The sequence below is a fragment of the Etheostoma spectabile genome, chromosome 11 (assembly GCF_008692095.1).
Source record: "Etheostoma spectabile isolate EspeVRDwgs_2016 chromosome 11, UIUC_Espe_1.0, whole genome shotgun sequence".
In the NCBI taxonomy this organism is placed as follows: Eukaryota; Metazoa; Chordata; class Actinopteri; order Perciformes; family Percidae; genus Etheostoma; species Etheostoma spectabile.
In genome coordinates, this window is record NC_045743.1 from 2,418,163 (window position 1) to 2,441,824 (window position 23,662).

At 39.4% G+C, this 23,662-nt stretch overlaps 2 protein-coding genes across 8 annotated transcripts in view; one reads left to right on the forward strand and one right to left on the reverse strand.

Annotated features, from left to right (window-relative positions):
• Positions 1 to 12,204, reverse strand: part of itprid2 (ITPR interacting domain containing 2) — a 35,384-nt gene extending 23,180 nt beyond the window's left edge. For 6 of the 7 annotated variants that reach the window (XM_032529115.1, XM_032529111.1, XM_032529113.1 and 3 more), the window contains exons 1-6: positions 12,066 to 12,204; positions 7,225 to 7,368; positions 5,668 to 5,832; positions 3,566 to 3,608; positions 1,416 to 1,465; positions 1,109 to 1,162 (exon numbers count right to left, since the gene is read on the reverse strand). In XM_032529115.1, coding sequence (XP_032385006.1) covers positions 1,109 to 1,162; positions 1,416 to 1,465; positions 3,566 to 3,608; positions 5,668 to 5,832; positions 7,225 to 7,267 — 355 coding nt within the window. In that variant the 5' untranslated portion in view covers positions 7,268 to 7,368; positions 12,066 to 12,204. Of the gene's footprint in view, positions 1 to 1,108; positions 1,163 to 1,415; positions 1,466 to 2,595; positions 2,629 to 3,565; positions 3,609 to 5,667; positions 5,833 to 7,224; positions 7,369 to 12,065 lie in introns of those variants that run through there. The other variant, XM_032529116.1, reaches the window with a different exon arrangement.
• A 6,927-nt stretch (positions 12,205 to 19,131) lies between these two features.
• Positions 19,132 to 23,371, forward strand: neurod1 (neuronal differentiation 1). Its single transcript, XM_032529117.1, has 4 exons — positions 19,132 to 19,284; positions 21,020 to 21,271; positions 21,722 to 21,951; positions 22,213 to 23,371. The coding sequence occupies exons 2-4, from the start codon at positions 21,042 to 21,044 to the stop codon at positions 22,773 to 22,775; spliced, it is 1,023 nt and encodes a 340-aa protein (XP_032385008.1). The 5' UTR covers positions 19,132 to 19,284; positions 21,020 to 21,041; the 3' UTR covers positions 22,776 to 23,371.
• The last annotated feature ends 291 nt before the right edge of the window (positions 23,372 to 23,662 follow it).

The following is a 23,662-nucleotide window of genomic DNA, read 5'->3' on the forward strand; positions in this document are numbered from 1 at the left end:
ATTTCTTCGTAAGCTCTTTGTGACACCAGATTCCTCATTATTCTAACACTAAAGACTTATTTTTAAGCTTTAAAAGAATACGTGAAAACTTAGTTGCCTTTCTTTAAATGGTTGTTCATTTCTTTAATGTTTAATTTCTTATACTGCACTATGACTTTTATTCTTTGGTTTTATAACTGCTTATTCTTGTGTTTTATCTATTTTTATGTTTTAACTGTTTTTAACTGTTTTTGTGTAAAGCACTTTAAATTGCCCTGTTGCTGAAATGCTCTATACAAATAAAGCTGCCTTGCCTTGCCTTTCCTAGTATATGGATGGACTGTGTATGATCAATGTCCTAAATTGTGGCCAAATTGTTGTTACAATGTTAAACAGACCAGACATTGATTACATCCCATGACAATTATGAACATGTCCATAAAATCAAATGTTGGTCTTTTGGAAAACAGAGCAAGCTGCTGCTTCACCTTCCAGACTGTTTTTGGGAAACACAGGTGAGACTTTGTTTTGCCTCTAAGGCCAAAATGTACGCTTACTTCGGTGAGCTGCAGCATTCATTCATGAACACACTGAAACCTACACTGTACATTTGCTACTACTTGACAACTTTACTGTATAGGTCTTCTCTGTTTCAATCGCCAGCAGCTCAGTGAGCACATCCACCGCCACGCTTGCTTAACCACACACTCGCTATGCACACCCTATAAATATAGGACTCCGTTTGAAACACAAATATGGGAAAATATACATTTATACAGAAAACAAAACAGAAGCTGTCTGATAAAAATCTACCTTTCTTCGTGATTGTTTACTGGTGAATCTGTATCTTTGCACTATGTATTATTACTGTATATTATTTATTAATGAATATGGTCAAGGTAGTAATTATTAATACAATCTGTTACCCTTTGTTTCAGTCAAACTTTCTATTTATAGACGTACAGTTATGTTTGCAGTTAAAGTTCAACAAGAGAATTCAACAAAATGTCAAAGCGTTCCTTAAGTTGGTGGCGTCATTTAAAATTCAGAATTAGCCGAACATGGGGGGAAACCGTTAACAATGGAATCTGTAATATTGTTTGTATTGTGAGTTTTTCTGTCTACTGACCTTCAGCTCCCAGTGAAAGGTCATCTTCAAAGCTGCAGCCGTTCTTCAGCACTCCTGTTCTCACACACACAAAACATACAACAAGTACACACAAAATAGTTAAGTTGTGAAATCTTTTCAGAAGCATGGGGTAAAAGACATGCCTCTACTAATTCTGACACATAACTGCTAGCATTAAACACAACTAAAGCTACATTTAAAAACAAGAAAAAACATCATGAACCAATGTCCCCAGAACATGTTCTATCAGGTTGGGGTCCTCACAATGTAATTTATACAAAGAACACACACAGAAAATGTGGATTACCTTTGCTTGGAGAAGCACTCTGTTCATCTAAAGAGGCTCCGAGGGGAGTCCTGGACAAGAGACAAAAAGACAGAGAGTTAAATATCAACCCAAACCATAAACTGACCATTAAAAACATAAATATTCACCAAATTGCCAGTGTGTAGGTCTATATATCAAATATTTGATGCCAGTGTGTTTTGCCTTTAATTCTCATCTACTAGTATCTTAGTGCTACACTGGGATGGCTTAAAATACCTTTAAGCATATTCCTAACCAGGCAATGTTCACCAACAACAACAACCAGGCTACACTATTTATCCCAGGCTAACTCCTGGTCAAACAGAGTGATAATCCCATGCCAACCTCTGATTGAAATAAAGTCCAGTCTAAGTCCTGGTTAATATAATGCAAACTATACCAGTAAACTAACCCACTGTATATATGGAACTAACAAAGCCAAATCCTGGTTGTGCAATGCTCATTAGCAACACTAAGTCGATACCAGGCTACACTAACCATCACTACCTTTCAAACTGAGGCTAACTATCAGGTTACGACAAAGTATCTTAGATTATCTACTTAACAGGATATGGCTCAGTATACCAGGATACCTCCTAGTCTGGTTTAAGATAACTATCCCAAGCTAACTGCCTGTCGGTCTAAGGTTTGTCTGACTAAATGGCTGTACATCGCTGAGATAAAGCCTGACATCTGGCATGTCCCTCCCCGTCCCCTATCTCTGCTATCCAGGCTTAGCGCCATCTAGGAAGGGTATGATGGATTTAAAAAAAAATACAAACAAGCAACAGCATTTTTTTTCCCCTATCCCCGAATAGATAAGCAGTGTAGCCAGATCCATACTCCAGGGCTGACACAGCGCTGTGGAAAGAGGTCTGGCAATCAAGACTAGGCTACTGCCTAACTGCCTGTTAATCTAAGTAACCCAGGCAAGGTGCCTATCAGGCTAACTATCCCAGGACAAATCTTGGTCAGGCAAAGGTAACCTATCTCAATGCAAACTTCATGTTGGACTAAGGCTAACTCTGACTAAGCGGTAACTGCCTGTCAGGTGAAGGCTTACTAATCCAGACAAACTCCTCAGACCAGACAACTTATTGAAGTCCACTACTGACCAGGCTAGACTAAATATCCCAGGCTAATTCCTGTTTTTGTTACCTATCCCAGGTGTCCTACTGACCAGACTAGTCGTCCCAGGCTAACTAGCTGACAGATGAGGCAAGTTGACAGTAGCAGTAAGCTAGCGGGTCTGAGCTGCTCTCTGCAGCCGGGCGCTGGGAACACAGAGCTGTTACACAACCTGCCACTCTTATCAATGGGACAAACTTCATGCCACCAGTTAACACACACAAATGGACGGTTGTGTAACCAGCAGGAGCAGTGTTTGCTAATCCTTTCACTTTCCACCGGCAGACATGTTGGCCTCAAGCCCCTGCCCTGCGGATATTGCTATGGTAACCTGTGATTCTGATTCTGCTGGTCATGTTACCACAGTGACACGTCAGAGCGCGGTAGGGTCACATGGTTGGGAATGACAGCAGTGAAAACTGTGTGTGCATGTGATAACAGTGTTGACCTAGCAGGAGAAACCCCTCCTCTGTTTACTCTCCTTTTTTTCTGCTGTTCTTTTCATCCTCTCATTGCGTCTTTCTTTCCTCCTTTGCCTCAACAGCTCTATAGGCCCTATCTCTGGGCGTTGTTCCCTTTGTGTGTGTGTGTGTGTGTGTGTGTGTGTGTGTGTGTGTGTGTGTGGTGTGTGTGTGTGTTGTTCGTGTGTCTGTCAGCAGCTGATAACACCATTACTAAACACAAACCTTCAGACACTGGGAAAACATATCAATAAACCAGTTGACAAGAAAACCAGTTTGCCACTCAACCAGTCACTCAGGATTTTAAGGACCATATCCTCTATGTTTCATAGTGCAGTCCATGAACTACTAAGTCTGTTTACTGTACATTGCTGCAAATCCTTTTCTAATCATCCATCAGTTTGGGATTGAGTCACTTGTTTCAGTTGATTTCTAAGAAAATCAACTTGCAGCAACAGGCTAATTAGAAGAGTCACATATGACATGTAACAACCAGGCCAAAACAGGACACAAAAAAACCTTGGTATGGTCCTTTAATCGGGTGGTGAATGGATACTGTACCTGCATTCAATCAGCCAGCTGGTGATCTTGTTAGGAACTCGCTCTGAGAGAGGGAGACAGATGAGAGTGTTAAAGAAGTAGGCCAGCCGATGCTGTGTTGTAACAGTGGTTACAACATGCTATATAAGGATTACACCATGCCAGACTTCAGGATGTAACTCAACATCTCAGCTGATTGTAGTCACAGTGCCAGCAGGCCGCAATTCCACCACAGTTAACATCTGCTGTGGCTACAGATATTCATAGTTTTCATCATCATTCAATCGGACCATTATCTTTTCAATTAGTTGTTTAGTGAAAAATGCCCATCAAGTTTCCCTGAGCACAGTGACATATCTTACACTTTCTGTGCAGCTGGAACCACTGAATGTTTGGCATTTTTGCTTGAATGATAAGCACAATTATTTATCAAAGTCCAAGTATCCAAATGTTATTTACCATCAAAGAAAAAAATCCTTTTAGAGACTTAAGAGGATTGTGCATGTTCAAACAAGACTAAGAGTCTGCAGTAACGCATGGTGAGAATATATTTGGCACAGCTGTACTTTGAGCTTATTGGTAACGTCAGCACGCTATTATGCTCACGGTGACAATGCAAACAAGCTGATGTTTACAAGTGATACGGTTGACCGTGTTCACCATTTTAGTTTAGCGTGCTAGCATTGTAACATCATAGTTGTGTTTTACTTGAGTATGTTCTTTTTATGCTACTTTATTTTTCTACTCCACCAGATTTCAGAGGGAAATATTATAGTTTAACTCCACTACATTTATTTAACTTTTATAGTTATTAGTTACTTTTTTGGATAAAAAAACATATGATACAGCACGGTGCTACTAAACTACACGGTGGTATATAATGTATTTAAAGTCCCTTTGGGGTGGACTTTAGGCCATTTCACTTACAACCTATAACGTGCAAAAAAAGATATATTACACAATAAAGGAAAAGGGAAAAGCCAAAAATCCTAATATGAGCACTTTAAACAAATTATAATTTTGACCTGATGACGGCGCTAAATGAAATATTAGTAGAACAACAAAGTAATTACAATTTATACAAAGGGGACAACTTTCTAGCAATCCATTTAATAGTTGTGGAGACATTTCACTTAAAACCACAAATGTCAACCTCATGGTGGCGCTAGAGGAAAAGTTATGGTGTCACCAAAGTAACCCTCTAAGCACCATCGATATCTGTACAAACTTTTTATAACACTCTATCCAATAGTTTTGAGATATCTTAGTCTGGACCAACCAACTAAATTCTACTATAGCTAAAAACAAAGAGGGAGAATGAATGTATTTCAGTTAAAGGGATGAATTTATGGAACAGTTGTAATGAAGAACTGACTATATTTAGCAGGATTCACAAGTTTCAACAGTTTGTTTATTGTAAAAACAGTAGGCGTGATATACAACACGTTCGCCTACATCTTTTAAGTCTGTAGAAAGTATTTCGTTTCTAAGTAACCTCAAATACACTGTACCAACTGCCTTTCTGTTCTGCAATTTATTGTTGCTTATCAGCTAATATAGATAACTAGGAAAAGATGAAACGGTTTGATAAGGGGCAGTGGGTTAGTAGCAGTAGCTCAGTTCGTAGGGAGTTGGGTTGGGAACCGGAGGGTCGTTCAAGTCCCCGTATGGACCAAAGTAGGGAGTGTGGATTGGTAGCTGGAGAGATGCCTCTTCACCTCCTGGCCACTGCCAGGTTCCCTTGAGCAAGGCACACCCACCCCCCAGCCCCCCCCCCCCCCCCCCCCCGTGCTAAGGGCGCTGGTCCAGCTGGCAGCCCACTCACTCTGACATCTCTCCATTTGTGCATGTATAGGTCCTGAGCATGCGTGTGTATTTTAGACCTGTGTGTAGTGATTACTAACAGAGTGTAAATTGTAATTTCCCCACTGGGGATCAATAAACAGTATAAATTATTATAACTACTATTAGTCAGCAGTGACTTTGGCACCCAGCTAAGGTGGCTGCAGAAAAATGAGATGAGGTTAATGTGAAGTATTTTGCTTTTTAGGAATACATTTAACATTTAAGGTTATTCCTATATCCCCAGTTACAACAATGGTGACATCTGAGCCCAGCCTAACCTGGTTCTTCTGAGGGTCTTTGTTCTTCCACATCCGTTACATTCTGTTGGGGCTCCTGGGGGCCACAGCTCTCTGCTTCTGACTCTTGCCAGATGGAGTCTCTACTCCGGGCCCAGGCCCGACGCCGCAGACCGGCTAAGCAGCGGTCTGACTGCACTCTGGGATCTAAGGATCAATCGAGCAAACAATCTGTCAGACAGCTGGCCTACTATAAAGTCATTAATCAGGTTGGGTAGGTATTCACCCTGACAAACAGAAACTGCACGTGACAAAACATTTGTGTCAAACTGAGCGATCACACGCCTCAGTCCTCACCCTGCACATCTAAATCAACTAACTGTGCTTTTTGACCACCACTTTGATAAAGAACAATAAAGACATGACTAAGGGCCCAACAATAATTACAATGTAATATCCCATTTCATTCCGATATATTTGAAGGCTCAAAAGGCAAAGTAAATCTGTCATCTGATTTACCTGATTTTTCAACTTTGATAGAGATCTATTTGCATCATCAAACAATAGCAAGCCATTATACCAGGGATTCACAGCCTTTTTCGTCAGAGGTAACGGCCTACATCCCGATCAAATGAGCTCAAGTGCTGCATGATTGACGTCACAAGTCCAAATGTATTCATTTTAATTGACTTCAAAATGGATGTTAAGAAACACTACAAATGTATACATGTTTTCCTCATAAAACGTCATAAAACTGCATTGTTAATTTCAAATTGGTTTGGTCAAGTCTGCATTCATACTACTACCACTTGAAGTGGCTTTAAGCTAATTAGTCCAACTATTTATCTGTTACCTTTAGCTAAAGTCTAACTCTTCATGCTTCATGCTAATCACTCCAACAGTTTTAGAGCTACAATGATTAATTGATTAGTTGTTTTGATAGTCAATTAATTGGTTTAACTGTATCTAATTCCAGCTAGGCCTGCACAATTGGGGAAAAAAATTATAAATCCCGATTCTTTTAGCTTAGAATTGATATCACAATTCTCTGCCACGATTCTTTTCTCACTAAGTGTGATGTTTATTGCACACATGAACCATGACAACACAAAACAAGTTGGCAGTACCAAACATAGATTTTTTTTGGCACCTATAGCCCATTGTCCATCTCCACAAGCCTGTAAACATAGAGGCTTCATTGAAGAGAAGGGAGAGCACTGCAGCACTTGGGAGCACTTTAAAACCTATGTTATACAGTCTATGATTAAAACGTACAGAAGAAAGAAGTAGCGTTTGTGATCTTATTGGCTCGTAAATTAGGTGAGAATCAAAGTCATTAAAAAAAAGAAAAAATTATAAAAGAAAAGTATATCACATTTTTTTTTTAAGATTAATAATGCTGGCCTAATTCCAGCTTCCTAAATGTGAATATGTTCTAGTTCCTTAAACCCTCTGACAGTAAACTGAATGTTTTTGAGTACTAGACTCATTACTTTTAACTAGTTTCAACTGTTTATCCATTTTATCATCAGCTATTTCTATTCGATACTCATGTCCATTACTTTTAACTTTTTCAACTGTATGAGTAAGATGACCCACTTGGAGCAGTGCTGGTGTCCATTTCCAGAGATCCACTCTCCATATCTGCCTTTCTGTGTGTCTGGTTGAGGCCAGTCAGTCAGTCAGTCAGTCAGTCAGAGGAGACTGAAACCTCTACAGCAACATCAGCAACAGGTAACACACCTGGACAGAGAGACAAAGGGAGAATTATTTTTTTTATTTTTTATTGGTTGGTTGGTTTATTTAACGGGAACAGTGCACATTAGTAAACAATTCTGTATATGTGGCAGAGTAGGTCAGAAGGCTTTTTTTATGTGTAGTTCCTGGACAGATGTTGCAAAGTTACACTAAAAAACAATAATACAATATAGCCGCAAGCAGCGATTTGCGGGTTCAAACTTTTTTTTCTCGATAGCGACTTCAAAGTAATTTCACACATGAGGTCCAACGTTGTTATAAAAACATTTCCTGCAAACTTTGTAACGATTGGACAAAAAGTGCACTTGGTTTAAAATGCCTACAACTGATTTGACCAAAACAATTATTTTCAATTCAGTGTGATATGTAGCTCAGTCCAGCTCACATCAATTTGAAAAAAGCAGATTACCAACAAAAAAAAACAATTGCTCATAAAGCCACAAGCTGCGATTCCAAGCTCAAACCTTGATTCGCGTCATTCCACGTCCAGTTATTGTGCATTTAAAATGCCCCCTAGTGGTCAGTTTGAATGAGACTTGCAGTGTATGTGTGAGGTCATTATGTAGACAACAAGCTACTTTCCAGATTTATTGTTTTCTTAAATTATAAATGTGTTGACAAAGGACATATTGGGATGACCTGATAATAGCCGCCTTATATTATGTCAGCAAGCAATGCATCATCAAGGCTGTGCTGTAGATGTTGATGAAAGCCTTTTACCCTTGCACAGTTAACCACATGCAGTGCACTTATCCATATGATGCACATTGCACATATAATTTGGGTGATGAATGTAAGATGACTGCAGAAGTGATACTCATCTGTGTTTTTGTTTGTTATTTTTAAAGAAATGGAAGAGCAGATTCTGAAAACAAATCCAGTGTGGCAAGGTTTACATTTTTATGATGTAAATTTAGGGAGCAAAAGCAGTATCTGCTCCAAATATCGGCTCAAAAGAAATCGGCAGCCCTCATCGCTCATCGGCTAAGGCTGATTAAAAAAAATCTATTTCGGCATCGGCACTAAAAAATCCGTATCGGTCGATCCCTACTACTAAGTACTGCACAATTCTGACATACTTGTTCATGTTCATTTTATGCTACTTTATTTTTCTACTCCACTAGATTTCAGAGGGAAATATTGTAGTTTTAACTCCACCTCATTTATATAACTTTTATAGTTGTTAGTTAATTTTTATATAAAAAACCATGTTCTAATAGTTAAACTTTCAATTACCATTGCTTGCTTTGAATCAAACCCTTTGGTATTAGGAAATGAAAAATAAGGTGTGCCATATTTAGCAGCTCCAGCTATTATTTCAATGTGTCAGATACATGTTTAATTAAGGCTGCAAGCAGTGTTGGACGGGCCCTTGCACCTCCTTGCATATCGGGGTTACTTACTCCTTTCGACCATGCAATATGTCATCTACGAAAAGGGAAGTCTTAGCTGATTTCAACGATACCACCCACAAGACTCTACATCATACAGTTAATTAACTGTGAAATGGGGCGTGGCTAAAGCATAGGGGGTGGGCCAGACCATGAGCAATTAAAAAGGAACTATCTGCTAAGTTCGATGATACCTCACACAAGAGTCTACCTTAAACGGTTCACAAGTTATGAAAGGGGTGTGGGCTTAGTCCTAAGCGCCAGCAGCCGGCCATCAGCCGACCGTTGAAACCAACAGGAACAAGATCACAGTTTACTACGGAGGAAGTCTGAGCACTGTTCATACACATACATGTAATAATAGGTAATAAGGTTACACGGTTGCTCACGATAGTGGGGATACAGCCACAAAATAATTTACTAAAATAACACGCAAGATTACAATATAAGGTGATGGGAGTAGAAAACTAAAGCATGGATTTAAAAATAGAATAATCCATATGGAGTCACTGACTGGAAGAGAAGGATGGAGAGGAAGAAAAAAAAAAAGAACATGCAGCCAAATTTAAACGAGAATGTGTGAAACAGGAAACAAGTGTTTAGGATGAATAACAGAACAACTTCCTGTCGAGATATAGAGAAAAGGAGAGAGAGAGAGAGAAAGAAAGAGATGGGAGGGAAGATTTTGTTAGATTTCTTTTGTAAATGCAAAACAAACTAAAATGTCAGAAACAACAATACACAGACAGAGAGTGCGCAGAGAGAGAGTATCCTCTGCAGCCACCAGTAGCCTCTTGTTCACCCTCGTTCACCCTCTCAGTCCTCTTTAGTTATCCGTCACCCCAACATACCTCTGTAAGTATCAACACTCCTATGGGCTTAAAGGAGGCCATAACAAGTTTGTAGTGCTGTGTTTTACAGAGAACAGCAGCTGTGTTTAGTTTGCATTTTGACAGTTATTAAAGGATTTTCAATAGAGATACGTTATCAGGAAAGCGTTAAATAAAAGATTTCCCATTGCTTCTTTTGTTCAGCCAACAGTCCAAAACCTAAAGATTAGGGCTGGGCAATATATCAATTTTATATTGATATCGTGATATGCGACTAGATACGTGTTAGATTTTGGATATTGTAACATTGTAATATGAAATTAGTGTTTTCTATTCCTGGTTTTACAGGCTACATTATAGTAGAGTGATGTAATTGTCTGAAACTACCGACTTTTCTAGCTGTTCTGTTATTTGCCTTTACCCACTTAGTCATTATATCCACCAAGCACCAATTGTCAACCATACAATATTGTTGCAATATTGATATTAAAGTGTTTGGTATAAAATATCTTGATATTTGATTTTCTCCATATCGCCCAGCCAAACTAAAGATATTTAGTTTAATATCACTTAAGACACTGAAAAGTAACTCATGCTTATACTTGACGAGCTGGAACTAAGTAATGTTAATAATGGGTAATAATAACTATTAATAACAACCTAATATTAAACATTTTAGCTCTAATTTTTCAGATAACCACATTCAACAGCACATTAATGACAAACCTAAATCTCAACATGTACTGTAGTAGTTACAACCTTTACACTGAAATACAGTCACATACATCGACATCATCAAACTGTCAGAAAAGTAATCAACAACTATTTGGATAATAGATTAATTGTAAAAGTCATTTCTCAAAATGACAAACATTTCATGGTTCCAGCCTCTCAAATGTGAGGATATGCTGCCATACAAAAACACGTAAAAATTAGCTCCACCTCAACCAACTACAAATCAAATTAGTACTACTTAAATGATCCGAATACATCCTCCAACACTGGCACTCTTACAGTACAATACTTTTTAATGCAAGGGATGCTTTTCTCTGTTTCATATCATGATGATCAAATGTCTTTGAGGGAAGTTGACCCACTCACTGTTGGTTATAAAAAAAAAAACAGACTTGGAGGTCATGACTGCATGAGTGACACCACACTTACAGTCGGTTTCCTGCAACCTGCACACAGAAAACACACTTGAACCTTCATCTCAAGGACAGTGATCAATGCTCACTGCTAACAGAGTTAAACAGCGTGGATGTGGGGACATGGAGCCTTTATACATCACTGTTACATCATGGTTATATAAAACTGCAGGGGGGGCCCCTGGAAAATCAAAGAGAAGTTGAACAAAGGCTCCATTTATATCTTTCTGTACAGTCATAAAACGCATACAAGTACATTTACTACAGTGCTGTACTTTAGTGCGATTTAAAGGTATTTGCAACTATGCACTTTCTTTAAACCACTTCATACCTCTACTACACAACATTTCAAAAGGAAAACACTGCAAAGGGCACACCCCTAAAATCAGTATGTGAGTTATTTTACAAAAATGTCACCAAAGAGTAAAAAGAAGAATTTCAGGTAGGCCTCGCGCTGTTGGCAGACGGAAACAGAACAAACTTAGTTGAAAAGCCGAAACAATTGGCTGATTAATCAAACGGTCTTATCTATCATTTCTCTCATTTCAAAAATGCCAGCTAAAAACGCTCCAATAATCACTTGATTGAAAATAGCGAAAAATATGTTATGTGTTGTGTTTTGTATGAAAAAAGTTTCACCAGGTAACAAAAAAGTTGCCAATTAATTTGTTGTTAATTGACTTATTGTTTAGCTGTACTTGTATATACTGCTGGGTAACAAATTATATCTTATATCTTATAAGGGTATCTTATAAGCTTTATATGTTTTGTGTGCAAAAAATCTTAATTTGTAATGTAGCCTAGTCCATAAAGCTGTCTGATGCATGTAGTGCTGTATAAAGTACAATGTTTTAATATTCTCACATGAAAAGTAGTAGAGTAGAAGTAGAAAGTGACATAAAAAGGAAATACTCCCATTAAAGTACAACCCAAAATTGTACAATAGTTAGCCCAGTAGGTTGAATGTAGGCTACTTCACCACTGTCCAGCTTCTTCAACACATCTGATCTGAATCCCTTTAAATATCTTCTGTAAAAAACACCAATCAGGCACTTTAAAATCAAAATAAAAGTGAGCACCATTACTAAATCCCCATGTGTCTTTAGCATTTCCCTTTTAGGCTCGGACTTAACTTGTTTGCCTAGTTTAGTTGTTCCTGCTCTGTTTGACATGGAGGACAGGACTGACAGTAACGTTAGTCAAACTCTTCGTGTCCTCAGAAACTACCGAAACCAGCAGCACCGTCACATCCAGTCGTACAATATGCAGTAGTAGTAGCAGTAACGTTACTCTAAGCGGGTACAGCTACTCACCGTCATGTTTCTCCGCAGTTTGTGTCTCTGCTTCCGAACTGTCAAACTCCTCCAAACTTTTCTGAAAACACTACAACATTCCTGCTTCCGCTTCCTGAAACCAGAGGGGGCGTGTCCGCGGTGGACAGCGGAGGAGAAACAGCCACACCTGTCGGATTGAAGGGCTTGGCATGGCCTACTGTCACACGGTAATTACACAGATCACACACAGGGGTGGAGGAAGTACTCACAACTTTTACTCAGGCTACATTAAGTAAGTGGAAGTGTTATTGTCTAAATAATAGGCTACTTCATCACAAGTTAAAGTCAAAGTAGGCCCACTAACATAAAACTATTAGGCTAGGCCAATTGTTATAAAGTGTTGCTGACGCATACACATCCACATAAAATATTAAAAATATATATTAAGCTATCATCCAATGAAACATGTGGCACTGTATGAAAAGATTAATAATATATAGACTATGTAAAAAAGAAAGAACATTTCTGTCTTTCTTTCTTTCTCAGTTTTTTTTATTTTTTTTATTTTTTTGGGCTATTCCACCCTCTATGGACAGGACAGCTAGATGAAAAAGGGGAGAGAGAGAGGGAAGAATACAGGAAACCGTCACTGTTCGGATTTGAACCCCACACCTCTGCGTCGAGGCATAAACCTCTAAATGCACACGTGCGCCTGCCATACCAACCGAGCCGATCGGCCACATTCCTTCTCAGTCTTCACCTGCAGCAGCTACATGCCACCACCAGATGGAAACCAAACACTGATGATGACCACCTTTGCTGAGCTGCTCTGCTGCCGATGGATCTGCGAGGACACAACAGCTACCGAAGATATTGATCAAAATAGTTTCAGATATAAGTGATCTACATGTGAACCAAACCTACCATAATTAGAAAAATTAATTTCCTGATGCTGTTAAAAGGGTCTCTCCAGTTGTCACGCTGGACATTAAAATCTTTTATAAACCTTTTATTAAATGACTATATATGGTAGCTAGTGCAGTTAAAGTAGGGTGACCAGACGTCCCCGGTTTCCGGGGACAGTCCCCGATTTTGGCTTCCTGTCCCCGGCTGGATGTGTCCCCGGAAATGTCCCCGGTTTTCACTGTGACTGAAAGACCCGAAATTGGAATGAAAGAAAGACAAAACTGACAAAACGTAGCCGATAGTCGCACACCCAACACACGCAGGCTCCAGGCAGCCAGAGCCAGCGGTGCTCAGAGAGGTTTAGAAGCCGTGTGTTACGATGCTAAAACCCACTGGTTATTTACATGGAGTCTGGTGCTTTTAGCGAACGCAATTTCGCGGCTTTATGTTTTAACCAGGATCTTACGTTAAGTCCAAGTGGCTTCCTTCAGACAATCCTTCCCATGATGTGTCGACACTTAAATATTAATCTGAGTCTGTGAAAGCATAAGAAAGACATTACACAAATCCAATAACTTCCATTCGCACGACCGTTTAAGGTCCGCACGCAAGGAACATTGTCTCAGAGGTTTGTTGTATCGATTCTCAATGAGCTGTTAATGCAGGATGCTGAGCAGTAAAGCAAAACGTCAGTGTTCGTAAACATTACATATTATGAAATATTGAGACTTTCTATCTGAAATATTAGGGACTCTTAGGCTATATCTTGAATTTTAGGACTTAAGGACTTTCATTGAAAATTAGCTTAGGACTTACTATCTGAAACATTAGGACTTTCATCTTAAACTATTAGGACTATTAGGCTTATATTTTGAAATATTAACTTCTATCTTGAAATATTAGTTTTTGTTGAAATATTAACTTGATCTTCGAAATATTAGGACTATAGACTTCTACTGAAATGTAGGACTTATAAGACTTTCATCTTGAAATATAGGCTATAAGGACTTTCTATCTTGAAATATTAGGCTATAAGGACTTTCTATCTTGAAACATTAGGACTTTCTATCTTGAAATATTAGGACTTTCTATCTTGAAATATTAGGACTTATCTTGAATATTAGGATATTAGGACTTCTATTTTGGAATATTAAGATTCTATCTTGAAATATTAGGACTTTCTATCTTGAAATATTAAGACTTTCTATCTTGAAATATTGACTTTTTTTTAAAATTTAAGGATTTTTATTTGAAATATTAGGACTTTCTATCTTGAAATATAAGGATGGATTTTTTCTTGAAATATTAGGACTTTCTATTTGAGGGTGTAGTGAGGGAGTAGGAAGTAGCAGGCGGGTGGGTCTAGGATCATACCTGGGGGGGGGGGCTCCCTAATAAGAACAGTCTAGGTCTAGTGTCCCGTTTTAAGTTTTACAAAAATAAAAACATTACTTGTTTTGGAAGTAAATACGCTTCTGAGCTGAAAATGTCCCCGGATTTTGTCTGAGAAATCTGGTCACCTTAAGTTAAAGTAAAATATTATTAAGAAATGTGACAAATAAAAACGTTATTAATAATAAAAAATAATGTAGCAGTCCGAAGACTAAGTAAACTGGAGCCTTTGCTACCTGACGTGTACTATCTCTGAGGTCTGGTTTTTGCGATTGCTCGCTGCCCCATCAGTCCATGTTCAATGCTCCTTTCCCAGTTTCATTGATCAGTTCTTCATTTGCGAGTATAAAACAAACTACAACTAAAAACCTCTATGCAATTCCTAGACTATTGTCCATTCGCCGCATACAGAGAAGAATTGTTAGTTGTGATCTTGTCCCCAAAAAATTGAGCCCATCAACGGTTCATCGTTCATCTAGCGCTGCTTTAAGGCCTACCCTGGTTTCTCCTTCTGAATGCACTCACTTAGAAATGGCATTGAAGTAATTCATTTGAACACTCAAAGCCTGATCCAAAGTTGGACTTTATTGAAATTATGGTCACACAATCAAAAGTTGACGTACTGTTTGTATCTAAATCATGGCTGTGTGATTCTGTGTGGATGTGGAAATTATGCTGTCTCTCTTCCCAAGAAAATTATCTCAGACTCCCATTCTCTAAGGGATAAAAATAATATGATGCATTTAACAAGCGTTTTATCTCTGCTGGTTTTTTATTTGAAAGGGCATATGGCCACTGTGGTTCTTGCCAGTCAGTTGACTCTTCATCGTACTTTTCAACTGTTACTCAGGAAAATGGAAATCTTATTTTTAATTTTCAGAAACTCTCTGAAGCCGAGGGCCTTGCAGCCCTGCCCCATTGACACCAAGGAATCTTTAGGCGTTGACAATCAAGACCCATCTTTACTCAAGTGTGCTGCACCTCTCATTGCTAGTTCAGTAACACACATCTTCAATTTAACCTTGAGGATGGGAAATATCCTTTGGTGTGGAAATCAGCTTTTGTTCTACCATTACATAAGGGAGGTGACTGTAGTAATTTAGATAACTAACAACCCATCTCTAGGCTCCCCAGTTTGGCAAAGATCTTTGAATCTCTAGTAGGCAAACAGTTACAAACTTGTATTTCTGCAACAGTATTCTTAGCATGAATCAATCTGGTTTTAGATCCAAACACAGTACCACATCCGCCACTATGCTTGTTATGAACGATCTTGCAAATGCGTTGGATGATAGAAAGCACTGTGCTGCACTGTTTGTTGATTTGTCAAAAGCCTTTGACACTGTAGACCATGCTATCCTTTTCAACAAACTGTCAATGGTTTAAAAGTTATTATCAAGAGGCGTCCTATAGCTCCCTGAGTAAGTGCGTTCGCCCCATGTTGACTGAGTCCTGCAGTGGCCCTTTGCTGCGTGTCATCCCCCTTCTCTCTCTCTTTCACATGTCTATCCACTGTTTCTGTATAATAAAGGGAAAAAATCCTGAAAAAAAAATATTTTCAAGATAGAACTCAGGCCGTCACATTTGATGGAGTCAAGTCCTAACCCTTACACTTGCTTAAAGGGGTACCACAGGGTTCAATACTGGCCCTCTATTGTTCTCACTGTATATTAACACTATTGGTGATGATATCAGACATTGTAAATTCCATTTATATGCAAATTACATAGTGATGTATTTGATTGTGCCAACAGCTGGTCTAGCAATGATGCAGTTGGGGTCTGATTTTGAAATACTACAGGGGTGACTTTTATAGCTTAAACTTGTTTTAAATGTTAAGAAAACCAATGTCATGCTTTTCTCAAGGTCTAAACTTTCAGTTAGAAACACTCTTGCAATTGGTAGTTTGGATGGTACTGAAATTGAGCAAGTCCCTGCATATAATTACATTCTCCTTTAAAACACATGTTACTGAATTAGGAAAAAAATTTAAATTCAAGTTAGGGTTCCTTTACAGGAACATGGCTTGTCTATCATCTGTAAATAGAAAGCAAATTGTTCAGGCTACTTCTTTTTATCAGTTTTAGATTACTGTGATATTATTTATATGCATGCTTCAGCTACCACATTAAGATCACGGGATGCTATCTACCATTGTGCACACAGGTTTATCACGGGGGATAGTTACACTCATCACTGTACCCCATACCAACATGTGGGTTGGGCCCCTTTATCTATGAGACGAGAGCAACATGCTCTCTTGTTTATTTACAAAGCACTTCTTTTAAAACAACCTCCAACAATATATCATCTCTAATTTCCAAGAGACACCTACATTTTAACACCAGATCCGGATGTGGATCACATTAGAAACGTGCACAGTCTCCACAGGCCTGGGTGAGACTGCATTCCCTGCTTTCGCACCATTTATACGGAACGGCCTCTTAAACTCAAGCTAGACACTCTGGTGCCCCTTTCCCATTTCAAAAATGATCATTATGATGTTGTCTGTGATTGTTTTTGTTGAATTCAATGTTTGTTGTGTTTTTACATTGTTTTTAATGTTTTTGTGACCTTTCCTTGTTTTGTATGTTTGAAAAACTGTACTTGTTAAGATGTTCACACAGGGCACAACCGTAACAGAGATCAAGGTCTCAGTCTGTTTTCCCTGTTAAAATAATGTTTAAAAAAATGTGTGTGTGTGTGTGTGTGTGTGTGTGTGTTGAGTTTTCATGAATAGGGTCATCTGACCTTCTCCACAAGCACACACACACACACACACACACACACACACACACACACACACAGAATAATAGTTCTTATTCATCAGCAAGTTGCTCTGCTGTTTGTTCACTTTGCTATAAATAACAGTTGTCACCTCGCTGCTGTTTACTTTAAATTTCATATTCTTCATCATTCTTGTTGTCAACTGATCAAGTAATTAGGTTTGTTTTATTCCAGTAAAACTGTGATTCAAAGCCACTTGCACCTTTGGTTTGATTGGAAAACCATCAAATAAATGACGACTTGTAACCTTTTCTGGGTATCTGTGCTCTTATTCTTGACGTTATGAAGTACTAAAGTGTACTAAAAAAACTATATTATCATTACATGATGTTTCTGAGCGGCACAGAGATAAATCTTTTATTTTTATTAATCCTGAACTGAACACAGCAAAGAGACATATAGATTGACAATGTGTTAACCATTAGCTGTCACAGGATCTACACTGATGGGACAGACACACAGGTCCTCTTAAGTTGCCCAGTAACCTCCTAGCAACCGGTTTACCATTACCTTAGCAACCTCTTCACTAGAGCACATGCAGCCCAAATCCAAAGTCTGCTGCTACTCTTCTGTTTGGTCAGATAGCCTATGCAGCTAGTCTGACTCAATGGTTTCTTCCATTTTCTGCTGACTTTTTCAACATGCCGTTGATGTGGCTAACATGTTACACGCTACATGCTAGAAAAGAGTGATGTTTGTTTAAAGTAGGCCTATAGGAAAGTTACAGAAACGGTCGAGATCGAGAAATGGTCTGTACTGGATCTCATGAAAATCCATCCAACAACTATTGAGATATTTCTTTCTGAGCCAAGTGGTGAATGGACCGAGATAGTCATCCAGAGCCTTTAGCACGGCAGCAATAGTCACTTCTTTGCAATGGCAATGATACACATAAAAATGGCTGCCGCTCTGGCGTCCTGCTAATGATTTGAATATAAATGTCTGTTTGACTCTAATTCTATGCTAAAACCCTAAATCTAAGCAACTTGCTTCACTTGTGTGTCCAGACCTCTTTACTGGGGGACCAGGGTGTGATCCAGCATCAAACTGTGAGATAAGTGGTCGGGGTAAGGTTAGTCTCGCTTTGCCAGACCTTCCTCAATCGGGGCGCTGTGGAGGAAGGTAAACATGCTCTGGTTTATAGGCATTGTTTTGTTTTGGTGTACGTTTAAAAGTTGTTTTAGTCGTGCAACAGAAAACTCAGACACTGGACAGGTAGTCTAGCTAGCTCTCTGGAGCTACCCTGCTGAGATCTGAGAAGACTTAACCATGCTCATGGATCGACCGGAGTTTAAAATGCCAAAGGAAGCCCAAGGCAACGGATATCCGGCCTAAATAAGTGAATTCCAGCAGAATTTCCATTAGCAATGGAGAAATCCCAGAGGTGGAACTTTGAGGATATAGATAGGGTAAAATTGGATGCATGTAAAGGTGAGAACAAACACAAATCAACAAATAAACTGACTTTGACAAAACACCTGAACCTGTAACCAGTTAGAACACGTGGTCATCTCCACCTGGTGTTAGCATGTAATCTCACAAATTACTCACATTAATGCAAGTGTAAATGCACCCAGAATGCATTGCAATCAGAATGCAACTGGATTGATCAGACCACTGATATTCTACATTTTCATCACCATCATACTCTTCTTATTCTTATTCTACCACAATAATGATTAACCTCACAAATCTTCCATGAGTGTGATGTCTGTGTGCGCATGTGTAGTTGTATGTGGCGACAGATGGTCAACTTTCCTCACAAAGAGAGAAAGAGAGAGAGAGAGAGAGGAGAGAGAGAGAGAGAGAGAGAGAGAGAGAGACTCAGAAGCTGGTATAAATGGAAGATTTGTCACGTGATCCCCCTGGCCGTTTTAATGACGTACGCACCATATGGCGCGTGCCAGGAGGGCGTGGCCTCAATATGCTAATTACCCCCCAAACCCTGGTGTGTGTGTGTGTGTGTGTGTGTGTGTGTGTGTGTGTGTGTGTGTGTGTGTGTGTGTGTGTGTGTGTGTGTGTAGCCTATGTGTGTGATGCTGAGTATATAAACGGCATCCTCCCACACACACCTCAGAAAGCTCAGAGCAGGTCACGTACAGTCTCGCACACGACACGCACATAGAGCGCGCGGGATGCGTGCGATCTGACGAACAGCAGCTTGTTACAACAGGTAGGCTTAGGTCTTTTTCATCTACAGATTAATAACAAATATCTGATGGATAAATTCCTCCTTTGATTGGTTCTTCAGATTTCTGTGTAATCTAACCTCAAGGATGATACATGTGATTAGGCTAATTAACCAAATGAATTTAACTTAATAATTCGTTTTGTCTGTATCAAAATAAAGTATAGCCTATATTTATATATACATATATATGTATACACACACACATTCTGCATTCTGTATTCGTGTTTCTTTTAGAATTATAGATGATTTGTTGTTGCCCTCAGTCGTTTCTTCTTCTCTGTGATTTAATTTTGTTGGCGGTCTTTTATTGAGTTTCTTTGATGTTTGTTTTATTTCCGTCCCGTATGGCGATGTCCGCTCACCTACTGTCTGTCATCTGTACGATTGTAAGCAGTCAGCAGAAAACATGAAGGAAATAATAATTATTATAACAGTAATAATGATAATAATAATAATGTGTAGCCCATTACTCAGAAGCGTCTACTAGCCTTCTCATAGGCCGTATGAACGGTGAAGGTTTCTGTTGCGTTTCAAGACGTCATTAAATAATTAAAATTAGCCTGTATCCTAAATTTAAAAAAAACAGGATTTTTTTTCAAACGGACTTAATTTTGACAATTTTTTAACAGATAAAGAATATTTATTTTATGGACCAAAGCTAGTTTGGAAACGATTTCAACAACTTAACTGAATAAACAGCTGATTCAATTTCTCTCCGGACAATCTGAAGAATGTTTTTGCGACCGTTCCCGGGTTTTCTAATTAAATATAAATACTAATGTATAATATTAATATAGATTCTAAAGATCATATGTTATAGACCTACATTTTGTAAAAGTCGTCCCGTGTCAAATTTGCGAGTTTGGTCAGCGATTTAAATGCAATAAACTTGACTTTGCGGTGACGTTTTTTCAATTGCAACCAGCTTTGTGTTGATTGGATTTTCCGTCTTATTAATTTCTACAGGCTAGTATAATATTATTATGTTCTACATTTTTTCCTGCACAGACACAAAAGTAATCATACTTCAAACATTTGTTTTAATACATTTTAAACATCAAAAGTCGCTTTAATTAAGTTTTTAAGTCTTTCTTTTTCAGATCCCAAATTGGATCCGATTGAGAGCTTTCTGCATTTAAAAATCAGTTCGAATTCTTACAAGTCACGAATTACAGCAGCTCAATTAATCTTTTACTGTGTTTGTGTTCATATCATGCAGGAAAATAAAAGTTCAGCATCGATCAGTAGGCTAGCCTATGCCTACCTGCGGATTCTGTTCAACAAATAGAAATGAACCACGAATGTTGAGTCTGAGCCATGGTCCAAGCTCATGGAAATAATTCTTGTCATCACTAAATGAAACAATACGGATTATCTGATAAATCGTGATATTGTAAAATCAAGTCCAATAAAACTAACTTTCATATGTAAATAATAAATAACACAAACCCATCTTGTAGGATGTGATATAAAAAATTCGTCATGATGAAAATAAATGCCATTTCTTCTTAAAATATTATTGAATGAGGTAGTTATTTATATATTTTGAAACCTGTTTTAAAACCTTTTATTTGTCATATGCAAGCCTCTGATGGGTAGTTTAATTATTTTCTGTTAATAAGATGCCTTCTACATACAGGGAATAAGTGTAAGAATACTATATAATAAGAAGTTTTGAATTGCTTTTTAAAGAACGTATTTATTCTGTTTTCTTTAGTCTCAAACAGAGAATCAGCATCATGACTAGATCTGTGCGGGAGGAGCAGGAGTCAGTGGATTCGGAGGAGCAGCAGGAGCTTAACAGCCCCTCAGAGGGAGGGGGGGAGGAGGAGGAGGAGGAGGACAGCCAACAACAGCTGGAGGAGGAAGAGGAGGAGGATGATGAGGAGGAAGAGGAGGAGGACGGCGAGAACAAACCCAAGAGGCGAGGGCCGAAGAAGAAGAAGATGACGAAGGCTCGTATTCAGAGGTGAAGGAGATAGATGTCTTTTAGAAACTAACATGTTTAGCTAAAATGCACAAAAGACTGTAAAGTTTGTCCTGAGGGTGGCGCTAGAGGAAAAGTCATGCAGTCATTAAACAAGGCTCATCCTCAGAGGAGCAGGATTGTGATCATCTCTAAAAGGGACAAACAGGAAGCCAAATCAATGTTATTTCATGAAGATACAAAAACAGAACCATCAAACCTTTGAAGGATATGATCTAAAAACCTATTTGTGAATGTCTTCTGTTTCATGTGAGTGACTATTGCACATTGAGCAGCAATTGCTGCCAAAATGCTTGAAAGCTAAGCTAACTACCTGCGTTTGCATACTTTTGTTAGCTGCACGTGACAGCTGAATATCACTTCTTGGAAGTTATTGGAAGAAATGATGATTAACAACAGCGCTAACATTGTATTTTCTTTGTATTTTGGCAGGTTTAAGGTTCGTCGGATGAAAGCTAACGCCCGGGAGAGGAACCGTATGCATGGGCTGAATGACGCTCTGGAGAGTCTGCGGAAAATCGTCCCTTGTTACTCCAAAACCCAGAAACTGTCCAAGATCGAGACGCTCCGCCTTGCTAAGAACTACATCTGGGCCCTGAGCGAGGTCCTGCGCTCCGGCAAGCCACCCGACCTCATGAGCTTTGTCCAGGCGCTCTGCAAAGGTCAGTCCCCTGACAGCAACAGAATGTGCCAGGGTGACAAAGACCCGGTCTGATTAAACTGACACAGGGAAAAGTGACCAACACGTAGATTTGACCTGGGAGGGATTTTAACATTCAAATATGAGTGAAACCCACCAAAATCTTGACAACTCCACAAAACTAAGACTAAGACAAGACTAAGACCAGCAGGCAACTCTGTAAGACTTAGACACAGCATGTGTAGTGATCAGTACTAACTGATTATTGTCTCTCTGTTCTCAGGTCTGTCTCAACCGACCACTAACTTGGTGGCAGGCTGCCTGCAGCTGAATCCTCGGACTTTCTTGCCGGAGCAGACCCCCGACCTGCCGGTTCACCTTCCCCCTGCGGGTGCTCCCACCTATCCTGGACACTACTCTTCCTTCCAGAGCCCTGGGCTGATGGCCGGCCTGCCCAGCCCTCCCTACGGCACCATGGAGCCCTCCCACATCTTCCATCAGGTCAAAGGTCAGCCCTACGGCTCGATGGAGCCCTTCTTTGATGGCGTCCTGGTGTCAGACGCTCCGGCGTTTGACCCGCCCCTCAGCCCACCGCTTAGCATCAACGGGAACTTCTCGTCCTTCAAGCATGAGGCCGTTGCGGCTGCAGACTACGACAAGAGTTTCTCTTTCAGCGTGCACTATGGGGGCGGTGGAGCTGGGGGACACCCTGCCATCTATGGCGGCGGGGGGGGCAACCCGCGGTGCAGTGAGCTGCAGGTGGACGGGCTGATGGGCTTTGACGGACACTCACACCAAGAGCGGATGATGAACGCCCAGCTGAATGCCATTTTCCACGACTCCTGAGGATGAGAAGGACAGAGAGACAGATGAAGACAGAATGACGAATACGTTATATGGAGAGACAGTTCTGTGTGTGTCTATCATTTCACGGCTGTCTTTCTTCCTATCCTTCCTTTCTTGTCTTCTTTCTGTCTGCATTAGGCTCTACCACCCCTCCTCATCAGGAGGGCGATGATGTCAATGACGATGTCATGTTGATGATGTAACCTTTTCTGTAGCGCTTCATCCTGCAGAAGACGCTCCTTGAATGTCTCGTTAATTGTCCATATTATCACGTAAAAAATAATCAATAACCAATAATCAATAAGCAATAATCTGGACAAAACTATGCAATTTTGTTTAAACCTGAGCGATGCTCATCGAGAAATTCCAAATGTTGAAAGAATAAAGATTTCTCTATTTTTGGGTCAGTGCGTAAGGCGGCTTTGAGCCGGTGTTGAGCTGGCGTTGGGCCAAAGTGTTCATGTTGTTCATGTGGTTTTTACTTTTTGCTTTTTATAACGTTCCTGTAGCGTTTTGTTAACCATTCGTGTGACATTGTTCATATTTTATAAGATAGATGTTTATAAAGGCCTTTTAATAAAAGGAATACAACGTGATCTGAAAGACTCTGTTTATCATCAACAACACAACAAAACACCTCCGTTCGGTCCAGTTCACTGGGGTTGTAACCAGTTTATTCCAGGTTAGTCAAGTCCTCTTCAGTCCAGTTTGGTCAAGTTCACTTTAGTCAAATTTAGCTCTCTTCATAACGCTTAAACATCACATTTATACTGTTTATTTAAAAAAAAACAGAAAAATCTATCAGTCAGGTGATATACTGTATATAACATTTTGTCAGTGTCACATAAAAACCCTTTGTCTCCGGGTTTGGTCGGGCTTGATTCTGC

Excerpts from the sequence above, each read along its gene's own strand:
- neurod1 (XM_032529117.1), top strand. The coding sequence starts at position 21,042 with ATGACTAGATCTGTGCGGGAGGAGCAGGAGTCAGTGGATTCGGAGGAG. Across the intron at positions 21,272-21,721 it reads ACGAAGGCTCGTATTCAGAG|GTTTAAGGTTCGTCGGATGA; the intron begins GTGAAGGAGATA and ends GTATTTTGGCAG. Across the intron at positions 21,952-22,212 it reads TGTCCAGGCGCTCTGCAAAG|GTCTGTCTCAACCGACCACT; the intron begins GTCAGTCCCCTG and ends CTCTGTTCTCAG.